We start from the raw sequence: 15,431 nt of genomic DNA, 5'->3' as shown, positions 1-15,431 counted from the left end.
ATGTCAAGATCTAAGGACTATAGCATCGGTCCAAGAGCCTCAGGAATAAATAGTAACCTTGAGTTTGAACTACATGTTCCTATGAGAAGGTAGTCACCCTAAGGTAGGCAGCATAGAAATATCTGTTGGCAGAGCAGCCCAGCAAAGGGCGCTATTCATGCAGGCATGGTTTGTCAGCAAAGGTCAATAGGTTCCTTCAACAAGAAAGCAGAAATAAAGCAAAGTAAGCATTTTGAAGCACAATAGACCATCACAAAACCATGACGATGTCTAAACAAGTAGGCTTTTACTGCTTATAAAACTCATCAGGGGGAGCATGGTTAATGTTTGTACCTGCTTTCAAATGTCGGTGTGGTCTTGGGACTTGTAGGCTCCAAGAGTATGTCAAGTATTTAAAAAAAAGCCACATGTGGCACGAGACCTAGTGAGCAATTGCTCCCGCAGATTGATTGGGCTGTCCTGGGTTAATTTTCAACAGATTAGTGGAAAGGGTCACAGTTATCACATATTTAGTCAAGTAGTTAAACTCAAAGCATTGCCATTTTGCAGTAGCATGTGCTCATTGAGCCAAGGTAATGCATTGCAAGATTTTATATTGCAATCACTGGGAAGCAATTAATGTAGTACAATCCGAAGGCGGCCTAGAGTGCATTCACAGATATAAACTTAAAAGTAACAACAGTATCATGGCCCAACCAAGGGACGCACTAGTTCGCACTTGTTAACGGCTGTATACATTTTCAACTTGCCGAGGCATTTGACAGCAGGAGCTTTATCTGCGTACTGAAGGGCATAATTTTGGGTTGTAGTTGCTTCAAGTGGGCTAAACAGAAAAGAAAAAGGGGCAAGTCAGTCAGCTAGAGTCACCATTCCGCCCCAGTGGACAAAATAGACATACTGCTATGCTAAGCTGATATCAGGTTAACTGCATGAGCGCAATAGAAGTTGATAAGAGTCTAGGCTGCAAGGTCACGGCGGCTCAACTAGGGGCAACAGAGGTATGTGAAGGAACTCCAACTGACATTGTACAGGTACAGATATAGAGTGTCAACTATACCACAAGTGGGCAGACAGTAACATATACAGAAAGTCTGCAATAGTACCATGCTAACACTTCACACAGATAGTGAGACATTTAATCCTCATGGCATTCTTTAGGATCTGCTTGACTCAAGGACAGCAGCACTTCAGAAGCCTCAAGCAGTAGCCATACTGAGGCAATAACAAAACAAAAAAACCAAGGGTGCCCGCTACAAGTGTTGCTATTGCATCCGTGCAAAAATTATAGCAACATTTAGTGACGACTAGTAAACCCTAGAGCTACACAGGTGGGGCACTCAGGTTTGCAGTAGGCCACCCTGAGTCATGGCGAGGCTTACGGGTGATCCTATTGTAAAAAGCGATGAATACCCCATCATGTGGAGATGGGGCCGCTAAATATGTGACCTTCAGGCCATAGGGGTCCACTGAGAAGAACGAGACGGCGACCCTTTGATCCCGCAAGCGATAGTTGGTATCCTGACAGCTGGGGGTTGGCCTTACCTAGGTCCGTTGTGGGTCGGGTGCAGCAACCATTAGTCCTAAACGGCGCTGCACTCGTATGATCGCCCGTAAGTTAACCCTTCCTGTGAACTGCAGAACATTAATAAACTTGCAACAGTTTCCGCCCCAAAAAAAGTTTGTGGTCTGATTTGTTGATGATGCAAGTGTGTTTTGTCACCAAAGTATGTGGGTAGACATGCCAGATGACAGAAGGACTAGGGGTGGAAACGCTAGGTGGATGGCCACGTCACCTGCAGGGAGACAATAGAGGGGACAGCCCCTTAGTGTTTTCTCATTGCTCAGAAGTAGTATTTTTCTGTTGCCACCTGTCCTTGAAGTTGGCCACTGTGAGTGCGAGATCTCGCCTACCCCGTGACCCCAGGTATGATGTCACTTTTGGGAGGTCGGTTAGGGTATTTAGACAGGCGCCACACCCGGATATTCCTCTTTCGGTGGCCAGCAGCAAAGGTATTTAACACCCACCCAGCCGGCAGGAACAGGAGAGCTAAGAAGAGCAGCCGATCACTGTACAGCGCTGCAAGCAGAGTTACAGGGTGATCCTAATGCAAAAAGTGATGAATACCCAATCAAGTGGAGATGGGACCGCTAAATATAAGATCCTCAGGCCATAGGGGGCCATGAGAAGAACGCGACGGCGACTCCTTCATCCGATAAGGGACAGTTGGTATCCTGACAGCTAGGGGTTGGCCTTACCTCGCTCCGTGGTGGCACAGGTGCAGCAACCATTAAAATCATTGGGCCGCAGCCCCAATGCGAAATATACAGCACTGGATGAATAATGAGACGACAATATAATGCTCGGTGGCTGGAGATTGTTTTAGGATGGGTGTCAGCAGTTAGCACTCGTATGATCATCCGTTAGTTAACCCTACTTGTGTACTGCATAACAGAATATGAATAAACTTTGTTTTAGGATGGGTGTCAGCGGTCAGCACTCTTATGATCACCCTTAAGTTAACCCTACCTGTGTACTGCATGAATAAACTTGCAATAGTTTTCCCCCCCAAAAAAATGTGGGGTCTGTTTTGTTGATGATACAACTATATTTTGCCCAAAAAAAATTGTTGGTAGAAATGTCAGATGACAGAAAGGCTAGGGGTGGAATCTCTAGGGCTGGGCGCTTACAAAGGTTTGGAGTCATTTGGAAACTGCTGGATTTTGTGTTGATTCTTTAGTTTTCTAGTTTCCTACATTTTGAAGTGGGTTGCTTTTGTAGCTTCATCTAGAGTTGGTCAGTGTCATGTGGCAGAGAGAAGCCTGCTCTTAAAGTCAGACACACGTCAACCTCTGTGAAAGCGTAGTCACTTGCTGCCCAGTATACAATGCCAGCACTGGTATTGCACAGCTTTAATCTGTTCAAATTGTAGATAACGGCCCTGCCACGGCTTGTTTAACAGAAAAAGCCATTTAGTTGGAAATGGGATGCGCACTTGCCTCACCAAACATGGCGACACAATCTAGTCATCTCGAGACCTCGATCCTTTACTGTTTCAATTCAAACACTGTCACAGCACTTGCACCACGCACGCAGTGTCGCACGATTTTGACGAAACCTGAGCTAGGTGCGCACGTGCACCCGGCTCGTTCCTTCTGTTCTTCCCCTGCCTGGTTTATCTTCTAAATCCATCAGAACCGGGGCTCCAGCGTAGTACACACACCGCGGTCAGCATTCGAGCTGAGGACGCGTTCTATCTGGCTCAGCTAGCGCTGGATTCCCTGTTCCGTCATCAGCACGCATCGGAGACGCTGTGTAGCTCATGCGCAGTTTTCGGCTTCCTCCTTACCATATGTGCAGTGTGGCTGTGCCGGGCCGTGGGTTGAGGGCAGAGAGACCACAAACCTTAATAGCGCAAGCCGGGTAGAGAGCCCGAGACGCCAACAGCGCCGCCGCCATGGGGAAGAAACAGAAAGGAAAGAACGAGGACAGGTAACCACTGTCCAAGTAGATATCCTCTGACTTTAGCCTCCCTCATCTTGACCGTAGCCTCCCCAGTCTCCTAAGCTTCGTAGGCAGTGGCAGTCTGTTTGTTCCTCCCTACTGCGTTGGGGGGTGACATCCTCATGCTTTTAGCACACGTTTGCCTCCCTCCGCTGATCTTTAATTCCCCACCCTCTACGAGGACTATCGACATGCGGCCCAAAAGGTTCATATGAAATATTTAGATTATCCAAGACCTCATAGGTGACGTAGACACATATGATAACATTAAAGGAATAGAAACCATACGTCGCAAACATGGTTAAAGTAAATCAAGATCTCACTGACAGTGTACACACTCGTGTTATAAGCTTTGGAAGCTGGTATTAAGCATGTTGACAGCGGTGTGAAATGAATGATTGTGTGCCTTTGACACCGTTCAGTGTCCAAACCTTGGACCCAGACAAGTGATTATTATTTTAAGCGGCGTTTTATTTTCAAAATTGCCCAAAAGCAGGGTGATATGCTCTGGATGTTGTCAGAGTCGTGCATAATCGTGCTTTCGCTTTAAAATGTCAGTCCTGCTGTCATAGGAGCGAGCACATGGACGTCAGTTGAACGTGTGTGGTACGATTGCTTTATCTTGTGTGGCAGTCAAAAATATGAGACAGTTTTATTCATGATGAGGTTAATATATAACCAGTTGCTCGGTACACAATTATTTGCTGGAATGTTACAATGCAGTCAGCGTCTATAGTGTGCCCGAGAAACAGTTTGTGGGAGAGTGGTTTAGTATGTAAAAGTAACCGATAGTAAGATTACCAATGTGCAGGTGATATTTGGCTTTAGTCCTCCTACACTGGCATAGTGTGACAGCGTTTTTCCCCCCCAGCTCTTTTCATTCATGCTACTAATTATTGTAAAGTCTGACAGTTGAGAGATGAGATTTTCGATTACTGAGTGAAGTAAGCTTGACTGTGTGACCTGGCTAACTAATGAGGTATGCTGTATTTAGGTATGGACTTGAAGCTCCGCCCGTCTTTTCAATTGGCTCATGTTACTGTCCTTTGAGAAGTTGTGGCTTTTTATTTAATAGGCTTAGTAAACCCTCCGTAGTACCTTTTTTTTTCTTTCTTTCTCATGTTGTAACCTCCCATAAGAACTACTCCTCTTACATGTGTTGTTACTCAGTATGTTTTAATTACACTCTGTGAGAACTATTTTCTTACAGGACTTTCTCCTACCTGCATTTGCTAGCACAAGACGCTCTCCCGCAACGTAATTATTTAATTTTTGCAGAGCAGCACGCCATGCTTGCATTTCAACAATGGCGGCCGCATGACTTTCCTTTTGTTGTGCATGGCTCGCCTTTTTTTTACTGCATTGTATTTTTTCCCCCCATCTCTTAATTTCTAGCAGTAATGGCAGCCGCGCGTGATATTTTCAAAATGCGCAGCTCCGCCCGGCTTGCACCTTTTCATTTATAAAGTATGTCTTTTTAGGTCTCGGCTGCGCACATGCGCAGTCTCGCTGGCGAGATTTAATGTTTATGCTAAATGGTGGCCAGCCATTGGAAAAGAGCTCCTTGTGACGTTTACTTTTGGCTTTTAGAGACGGCCCACTTGGACGGGCTCGTCTGGTTTCCTTCTGCCGTGAAAGGTTTCTTATCTTTATGGGGCCCCATAAAGACAAGCTCTGCGGCGTGTTTATTTTTGCATCGGGCTTGAGATGCAAAAAAAAAACGTGACTTTAGTTTAGGCGGCGAGAAAAGACGAACAGACGTTTTTATTTATTAAATTTTAAATGTCCTCGTAGAGTTAAAACTTTTGTTTCACATCAACAAATACGTTTGTGTTTAGAAACAACTCCCAAGCACTGTCTAGATTCACCTCCGTTGCTCGAGAAGTCTGAGAATTGCTTGATTGTCAAAAATGTTAATGAACTCAAATGTTGGTAAATGTTTGTTACAATTGTAAAAGTAAAATCTTGAACAAATGAGTAGATTTCGTCCATCATTCCTTTATTCATAGAAGTTTTACTATCATTGTGTCCTTAGCAGTAGCTCTCACTATAAAAACGTTGCCATGGCACTCTGTACTTTGTAACGTCTGCTTCTAGTTGTATATTCTACAAATCCCTAGCGTGCGCGCCGGTGTTCATACTCACACTCAGATATCGTGTGCACGTACCTGCTCGCAAGGTATAAAGACACCTTCTTTATGTATAGCACAAGTATTGCACTGTGGGCCCCCCTCGGCTCTTGTCAAGTGTGTGCGTGTGCGTGTGCGTGTGCGTGTGTGTGTGTGTGTGTGTGTGTGTGTATATATATATATTCAAAAAGACGCTGTGAGCTCCTCCTGGGATTTCGCCCGTTGTTGGGTGGTGCGCTACGCCGGTAGAGCCACCGCCGGCAAATTATATCCAAGTTGTCTGCTAATAAGCAAAACGCACTCTCAGTCGCTGTACAGGTAACTTTTAATTAGCACTGTAACGCGTTTCGGGAGACACGCTCCCTTGGTCACCAAGGGAGCGTGTCTCCCGAAACGCGTTACAGTGCTAATTAAAAGTTACCTGTACAGCGACTGAGAGTGCGTTTTGCTTATTAGCAGACAACTTGGATATATATATATATATCGCCTTCTTATGTTCCGTTTCAAGATGATTTTGTTTTTAAAGAATGGTGGGCGTGGTGGAGCCCGGCACTTGGCCGCAAACTTATACCCTTCAAAATATGCAGAATTGTACGGGGGTGGGGCCGCGGGGCGTTCATTGCAGAAGAGAATAGCATAATTACTTATTAATTAATTTGATAATTCACTCTGTCTGGTCTTGAGATCGACTAGTGACGATATGGCACACTCACTCACTCACTCACTCACTCACTCCCCCCCCCCCCACCCCCCTCTCTCTCTCTCTCCATGGAACTTTTAAAATGCCCTTGACAACACAGGCACAACAACAAAAGCTTATTTGGGTACAATAAAGTGCCCTTTAAATGCCCTGTTTTACTCTCCACAGAAGACAAAATGCAAGTTGCAAACATTAGTTTTATACAAGCAAGCTGAATATGTTTAATGTACGTATCACATTACATTTTCGTGGCAGAGACAAACAGGCTACTTAATTGTGTATTTTATTGCTATCCCCCCGTTGCAAAATCGGCTGTTCTAGATCACAGTGTTGAAATGTTGAATACATTTATCCTTTGCTATTTTAGTGGCTTCCTTTGGAAACGTGAGTGTGTCCGTAACTTTGAGGTGGAAGTATCGCTAGAAAGTTTCAAGTGCAGATATGGTTCAGGTGGGTCATTAGCATGGGCGCCCCCTTACAGTACCACCACCAACACAGAAGATCAGATCCGACTTCTGCGGCGGCGTCAGTTAGATTTCAAAGGGCGCGGTTTCCTCTAAAATAATCAATAGACATGCCTGCTAGCATAAACACTTGAATGTAATTGGATGAATGGATGAATCTGCCAAAGACCCGCCGGGCAGCAGTGTGCACTCTTCCCTCCAGACTGAGTTTTATATGTACACTTCCAAGCCACAAAGCAGAGCCCGCTTAAGAGGGGTTTAAACTGTTCCTGAAACAGCGGCATCGCATCAACTACCCAATCCTCACTTCCCTCCGTGATGTGCTCACCCATGTGTGCTTCCTCCCCACTTCCCTCCATGATGTGCTCACCCATGTGTGCTTCCTCCCACTTCCCTCCGTGATGTGCTCACCCTTGTGTGCTTTCTCCCCACTTCCCTCCGTGATGTGCTCACCCTGTGTGCTTCCTCCCCACTTCTCTCCGTGATGTGCTCACCCTGTGTGTTTCCTCCCCACTTCCCTCCGTGATGTGCTCACCCTGTGTACTTCCTCCCCAATTCCTTCCGTGATGTGCTCACCCATGTGTGCTTCCTCCCACTTCTCCCCGTGATGTGCTCACCCATGTGTACTCCTCCCCACTTCACTCCGTGATGTGCTCACCCTGTGTGCTTTCTCCCCACTTCCCTCCGTGATGTGCTCACCCATGTGTGCTTCCTCTCCACTTCTCTCCGTGATGTGTTCACCCTTGTGTGCTTCCTCCCCACTTCGCTCCGTGATGTGCTCAACCTTGTGTGCTTCCTCCCCACTTTCCTCCGTGATCTGCTCACCCTTGTTTGCTTCCTCCCCACTTTGATTAAGTTAAAGCCATTTGTTTTGCTAATGGTATTGTATAGCAAAGCAAATGGCTTTAACTTAATCAAAGGCGAGACCTATTGCATTTTTAATGCTTTTTTTTTTGGGATGCGAGGCATACTTTAATAGTAGCAGCCGCACGCCTTGCTTTTTGTTGGAGTAAGCAGCCAATGGTGCAGTGTGTCTTTATTTTCAAAACGCGCACCTCGCTCCACTCCAGCAAAAGGCATGGCTCACCAAACGCTATTATTTTCAATATTATAAGCTTTTAGTCAGAAGCACGGCACAGGTGGCGTGCTGTGCTGCTTAGGACAAACGTAGAAATATTGAGAAAATAGTATGGTGAGCTGAGCCTTTTTTTTTCTTTGGCTCCCCTCACCAAACTTAATTTTTTAAATATTATATGCTTTCAGTAAGCAGCACAGCACGCTGCTGTCCTGTCAGCTGCCTAAAAGTAAAGGTCAGCGTATTTCGCTGCTTAAAAATAAGTACAATATTGAAAAAATAGTTTAGCGAGCTGCGCTTTTTCTTTTCTTCGGCGCAGTTCGCCAAACGCTAATTTTTCAATATTTGAATTTTATCATAAGCAGTGCAGCACGCCGCCTTCAACTTTAACAATGGTGGCCCCGCCTTTCTTTTCTTAGGCGCGGCTCGCCCAACTTCCTAAGGTAAGGCACCATTTTGTTAATACCACTTCCAGGGCTTTCGTCCCTGCAATAAGGACAATGCAGGAATCCTCACTTTTGATGTCCTTGCGAATAGTAAGTTATCACTCTAGATTTAGAGTTTGGTGGCTTTCGAAAACGCTGCTTGTTCATCTAAGCTGTCTCAGTAAATGAAGTGTTCGCCTTGATGATGTCGTTATTTTGCCAATTGATTGGTTTAAGGCTGGCAGTAACATAACGCTTCCACAATCGGTATTGCATTTTTGGTTAAGCCTCTTACGTTACCTTAGGAAAGCCAGACCTATTGGCTTTGCCAATATTTGTTTTGTTTTAAACAATGTGATTGTGCATCATTTTGTATATGTGTGGTTAAATATACATGTGTATATGTATGTATAACTTGCCAGTGATTGTTGACTATTGCATTAACAAACATTTGCAATGCAATAGGTCTCGCTTTACTAAAAGTTTGAGCTATTGGCGTTTCACATATTAATTCAACGCCAATAGCTCAAACTTTCAGTAATGCAAGACTAATTGCATTGCAAATGCTTGTTAAAAGAAGCTGTATGGCCTCTACTTATGAAACTAGCACCATTCATATCGCTTAACCCAAAAAATTAATTTGATGTGTGCCCCAAATCAAAGGCTAATAAAATGGATGTTTTTATTACTTACTGGTAATCTTCATTACTCTTAGTTCTACTTGCCCTCGTCACAGTCATTTCACCTGTGATCACTGGGATGAGGCACGTAGATGTAATACCTCTATGAAATGTCTCTATAACAGGGAAGTTTGGGTAACCATTAAGAAGCAGCACATATGGCTGGTCTCTGTCACCCTCATTTTCTTTCCTTTCTGACATCAGGGCCCGGATAAAACTCTAGACATCCTCAGTGATTTGTATGCTTTTTTCTGGTACGTTACTTTTTTTAAATGTATGATTTTTTTTTCACTTGCGTTACACTCGCAGCATATAGTGCACCTTGCATCAAGATATTTGGCATGAACTCATGGCGTTATCAGTCCAAAACCATAATTGGTGTTTTGCATGTCGAATGGTATATTTCAACTTCATGCAATTCACTAATAATTCACTCCTCGTATATATCACTGGTAGTTGAACCTGGTTTTGTTCTGTACCAATGATCTGTACGGTTCCCAAAAGTCTCTTAGGCATTCCATCAGTTGTGTCTGTTCGCAATATTCTTCCATCCTCGCATTACAGTATGCTGTGTCTTCTGATGCATTACTTAAACTACCAACTCGCCCTCACACGCAGCGCGCTCCCATTCGTCTGTTTCAACATCAGTGGCTGCCATACAGATGTCCTTAATCTGATTTCCCCCTTTGTGTCCTTCTTGGTCCTTGGTTAAAAAGGAGGACATTTATGGATGACTATGTTTAGACTGGCCTGCCAAACACATTTTTACAAGCCCAGGTACCGAAAACAAATGTAATTGAATAACCATGTTTTAATTTATTCTTTCTATGGGGTAATTCAAACTACTGAATCCTTAGTTCCATAGATGGCTGACCGCGAGGAGAAAAGCGCTTCATTCCACCGTGCACGGTCGGACCGCAGGGCTTCAATTATGATGGTCCGCTTCTCTGTATAGACGTTGACGGTACGCACCTTGTGCAGAGAACCTTTTAGACGGATGGCTGTCTGCAGCGGTTGTTGATCCTTGCAAAAGACCGTGAGACATTGAATTATACACGGCTAGACACTTTGTGTGCAAGCTGCCCATGAGTATCTTTTTAGATCCCATCTATGTATTAGAATTAATGTTCCTAATCTTCCTATGTCCTGAAGAGGCCCAACTACAAGGGCCAAAACGTGTCGACCTCTTTTGATTGGAGGAGTCCGATACAAACAAAAAATCTAATGCATATAATGAGGGGCAACCAAGAAAACATTTGAGGGCAGGACGTTCCCTCATGGGTGTCGCCATAATGGACTACCTCTAACATGGATTGCATGTGATATTTAGAAGTTGCAGCCATATATTTGTATGAACATTTTTGGAAGAGAGACGTTTCCTAGTGTTGTAGGGACATCAAATATATGTGTTTGCTTTGTGGCACATAAATTTGTTTTTATTTTTGTATTTGATGATTAATGTATAAGAAGATATGTCCCACATTGTATTGTGAATAGACATTTGTTTTGTCACTATTATATGTCCATACACTGTTCTCCGCACCCCAGTTTAGGATTTTTTGGGTTTCGCTTCTTAAAAAGGCTAATTAATACAATTTTCAAATTCCATAACAGACCAGTGACCAATTAATATGCTTTTTGGCTTAGTTGTGTAACAATCTATTCCTACAGGCTACCACTTTTTCTGTTTCCTTTACCTAATGCCCAGGTCCAAGTGGGGCTAGCAGGGCATTTTTTAATGGGGCAGCAGACTACATTGCTTTTTTTCTGTAATGCAAGTAAAACCTTTTTCTATTTATTTGGTCCCCCCAATAAGAAGACCCAAAGGAACAGTTGTAGAAAAAATAATTCTTATAACGCAGCCCATTTGATTGGACTCATTGCCCTGGTCTTTTGAGCCAATTTCTAATTCTTCCGGTCGTGAAGAACTTGGAGGGCTTGCCATCATGATTTGCCACAACATTCATTCTTTATTGGCGCCTGAAAAAGTGATAAATTTACAACCTCATGGGTGATAGTTTACACTTGAACTTATAATATTTAAAGCTTTTAAACAGCAACGTATACAGCTGAAGAGAAGATGGTGAAAATCCAATCCACCCTCCTGCCTTTTGAAGTTTAGTTAAATTTGCGTAGTCGGACCATTATACAACATTATGTACAAATAATGACACAACAAAACTGTCTGCGTTGCAGATCCTGCCACATAACTTGGTTTACTCTATAAACATGTTGCTTATACCCATTTCCTCCTCTCGGTGGTCTTTCTTCCAAAGAGCTCGGCTTTAGGCATCTTTTTTTACTTCAAAACTGAAACAGGCCTAGCATTGGCTGCTAAACGGGTGTCTTGAGTAGGAAGCCATTAGACACAAGTGTCTCCATTCACAACGGTTTGATTGTTGACAGTTTGCAGCTTAGAGTCCAATATTAGTGGCGCTGTCCACTTCACCTTCCGGTGTTCTGCTGTACTCTGATCAGGTAAAGAGAGATTCACCACATTTAATATGGAATCACAAGCTGGTTGAGTTTGATAATGATCCTCCCCCTTTTGGGCTATTATGGCACTTTGCAAACGCCATTCCTTTTTTTATTTTTTGTATGTGTTTTCTTTATTTTTATTTTTTGCTCAAACGTTATTATTTTGAGAAATGCATAAACAGAAAAAATTGAGAAACAGTGAGCTGATTCATAGTGAATGATATTTGCACTCTACAAGGTAAATGATAGAGCGGCATGAAATTTCGTAGTAGAACAGCGTTACTGTACATGAGGTGCGTCAGGCGGTCTTAACAAAAGTAAGATGTGAGATTTCAGGGTTAGTGTAGGTAGTGATAAGATGGTAACCAGTATGGATGGCCCGAACTGGGTGGATAAGGTGAGTTAGCCTGACATACACTAGTAGGTGGACAAATGAGATGCCTGAGCATGCAAAAGAGAGAGAGAGAGGGGGGGGGGGAGAAAGAGAGGACAGGAGTGGGGGAGGAGAGGAGGAGGGGATAATGTCCCCTAGTGCATTGTGGGTGCCCCATGGAATTAGGTGGTGGTAGGTCTGCAAGGCATAAGAATGTGTATCATTGAATGTTAGCCCTGGTACATGTGAGATATGGAGGATCCACTTTTTGAAGGTATAGGTCGAGTGATTATCATTAACCACGTAAGCCAGAGGTGTTGTGTGTGTGTGTGTGTTTTTTTTTTTTTAATACATGATGCTGTCGGCGCTTCTGGTGGCACATAAAATGTGCCACCATTTTTTAAGGGGATCTTTGTGGTGGATTCCATTTTAGCAGGATTGTTTTAGTGCCTAAGGCTAGCAATAAGTCGAGTAAGAGTGAGTCTTGTGGGGATAGCTTGATGATAGGGTGATGTGCTGCTAGAACTAGTGTTGAGGTCAGTACAGTTGGGGAGAAATGGATTTAAAAAATGTCTTGGATGGTCTGCTGTATCTTGGACCATAGTGGTTGGACTATTTTGCATGTGAGGAACAGATGTTCAATCGACCCAGTGGATTCCTCGCAGCACCAGCAAATGTCTGATTGCAGTAATCTCAGTTTGTGGAGTCTGGATGGAGTCTAGTAGGATTTGTGAATTGACCAAAATCTGGATTGAGCAATCGCGGGTGTAATTTTAGCTGGAAAGGAGAATGCCAGATACTATTTCAAGTAGAGTCTGAGAAGTTAGGTTTTTCAGGAATGTGTGTTGTCCATTTGTTTTTCAGTTGTTTGATGAGGTCTCGTCTTGGAGGTTCTAAGACGTTATAGATGTGTAATGCAACCTGACTGATTCTTTTGAGTTTCCCTTCGCGAACCCCCTTCTTCAGCTGATGATAGTTATTTCTTTGTCACTGACGGGAGTTGATCCTGCTTCTGTGAAGCGAGTAGTTGCTCAGCTACTTAAAAAAAGGTTTAAATTGACTTTTCTGTTCCTTTCTCAATATAGGCTGATCGTACGACTTTCATTAATCAATGGGATCCTAGCAATAGGGATAGTTGGTCAGTTATCTCATTCTGAGTATCAGACAGTCATGGTTTCATCTGGCATTGGTTTGAGACCAAACAAATTGTTGACCATGCTAATGCCTTACAGTACATATGTTTCGAGCCCGTGGTGGGTGCTAGTTGTACTGTTGTGATTTGTGTGTTTTAAAAATAAATAAAAAAATCCAATTTTTTCAAAAAATGTAGCTCACTTCAGAAACTCATGATGGCCTTTCTCACTCTCTATTACCTAGACCTGTCATCTCTCCCCCCCCCCCCCCCGCCCAAACCGAGCCTCTTCTTTGTTCAATATATATACAACTAATGTACTTTATTTCCAGCCTTCACCTAGCATAGCAACTCCATGGTGAGGGCACTCAATCTTGTTGTGTTTTTTTATTTCAGAAGGTTTTATTAGAGATTTTGGTAGAAAACAAGCGCTTGGCAAACATACATGAGCTGAATACATTGTACGTATTGCGATTGTACATTTAGTTACGGATTTCAAGTAAGAAGGCAGATAAGCATTTATCAGAGAGCTCAATAAGACATCAATATCTACGTTGCTCAACCATATGGTGGGAAAGTAATAAGAGAAGCAAAAGAGTGGGAGGGAGAGAGGAAGCAAGCAAAGGAAAAAGAAAACAAAAAGGTAAAGGAGAGTGGCCACATTCAACAGGGGGTTGATGTTAAGGACCTGTCGAGTTGAAGTAGAATAAGTCAGCAAGACAAAACTAGAAGACTTGGTTGTGAACCAGTGTGAGGTGATGTTGGTAAAACTGGCAAAAAAGGTGCAAATAGTAATGTTTCGGGGGGATTGATTAGTTCAAGATATTGATCTAGGCTGTTCCATAGAGCCTTATTAGCCGAAATCCAGGGATACTGTGTATATAGAATGGAGTGTGCACCCAAAAAGTATATCAGTTATTCCCACCATGTGTTATTGGAGGCATTCACTAGTAATTTCCAAGAGGAAAGGATGGTTTTTTGAGCCAGGGTGAACATAAGATGGATTAGGAGTAAGGTATCACGCTGTAATGAGTCGTGAGTTAGGGGCTAAAACGCCACCGATGAGAAAACGAAAAATTCCTAGGGAGACTAGTTTCAAAGAGGTCATCTATGGTAGTGTGAACCTTAGTCCAGAAATTGTTAACAGGGGACATTCATACAACATGTGGTAAAGAGCTGCATTTTCGTAGTTAGAAACTCAACAACTCCAGCAGGTGTCTTTGTCTGAGTGTGGCAAAGTGGTGCAGGGTTCAAACGGTTCTGTGATGGATATGTAGTTTGGTGTTATTTTCTTGGTGAATGGGGAAGCCCACACATCTGGCCAGTCAGTATCTGACGGGTTAGGTAGTCCGTATTGGGACCAGTCAATGCACCACTTCTGCTGAGTAGCGCCACATAGTGAAGTAGTTAGAGGTCTGAGCCTGGCATAGATCTTGGAGGCTACGTGTCTCTTCTCTTAATTAATGATAGGAGAATTGGAAGTGAGGCATCTTTGAGAGGGGAGGCTTTGTGTTTGGAAATGGCTACTTTGAGTTTAAGGAAGTTGTAGAAGTGAGTGGGAGCTATGTCGTATTTTTGTTTAATTTTGTAAAACAATAGGGGGTTAGTCTGGAGCCACCGTCACCCTCCGTAGAGAGTTCTTTCAAAATCCACAAATGTCCTATGGAGACGCTGGAGCCACATTTAATATCGTTATTGAAGTAGATAGAGGTTTGTTGGGAATGTTTGATTTTCTCAGTTGACAGGCGCAGATCGTGATCTAGTAATGCGCTTCTTGTGTTTCAAAATCAGGTTGTCAAGAATGTGGTGATCTTTAGAAATGATTAGGAGAGACATCAATGAGAGGTTGTCTGCAAGCAATCGTTCCAAGGAGAGCTATGGAGGTATGAAGTCAGGGGCCTTATCCAGCCATTTTGCATCTTGGGCGGCCTGAGAAGCTAGTTGGTATTTCCGGAACTCTGCAAGGTTAGCCCCTCCTAGATGATTGGATAAAAGTTTTTTTAGGCAGATCCAATGTTTCTTGGAGTTTCAAATGAATCTGTTGAGAAGGCGGTCTATGGAGTGGAAAAAGTAATCGGAGCAGGGGATGGGGTATATGCTTAATAAGTAGCTAACAATTCGAGTGATCACCCTTTTAATGTATTCGAGTTTACCCCACCCCGTCAGGAATTTTGATGACCATCCTTCTAGGACAACACTGGTTTGTGTCTTGTTTGAATGAGAACGAGGCAAATAATACACCATTAGACCTGATTTTCGCACTGGGGTTTGAGTATAGGGCTATTGCCATCTTAATAAATGACTCGCCTAAATTGAAGTGGAACATTGTGGCCTTTGAAGAAGAGCCATACAACTTTCTCAAATGCTTTTCAGCATTTAGTGCTATGACTGGTACTAGTGAATTTTTGATTATAGCAATTTGTAATACATGGCCTAATATCATTGGAGATCCTGCCTTTGAGGCAACCAGCTT

At 43.3% G+C, this 15,431-nt stretch overlaps 1 protein-coding gene across 2 annotated transcripts in view; it reads left to right on the top strand.

Moving 5' to 3' along the window:
- Positions 1 to 3,098: 3,098 nt before the first annotated feature.
- The window catches only part of EIF5B (eukaryotic translation initiation factor 5B), a 461,059-nt gene continuing 448,726 nt past the window's right edge, over positions 3,099 to 15,431 (top strand). Inside the window, exon 1 of one of the 2 annotated variants that reach the window (XM_085622776.1) lies at positions 3,099 to 3,490. In XM_085622776.1, the coding sequence (XP_085478902.1) occupies positions 3,456 to 3,490 (35 nt within the window). In that variant the 5' untranslated portion in view covers positions 3,099 to 3,455. The remainder of the gene's footprint in view (positions 3,491 to 15,431) is intronic. The other variant, XM_085622777.1, reaches the window with a different exon arrangement.

The sequence above is a fragment of the Triturus cristatus genome, chromosome 8 (genome assembly GCF_964204655.1).
Source record: "Triturus cristatus chromosome 8, aTriCri1.1, whole genome shotgun sequence".
Taxonomy (NCBI): Eukaryota; Metazoa; Chordata; class Amphibia; order Caudata; family Salamandridae; genus Triturus; species Triturus cristatus.
This window is presented reverse-complemented; position numbering and strand designations above follow the sequence as displayed.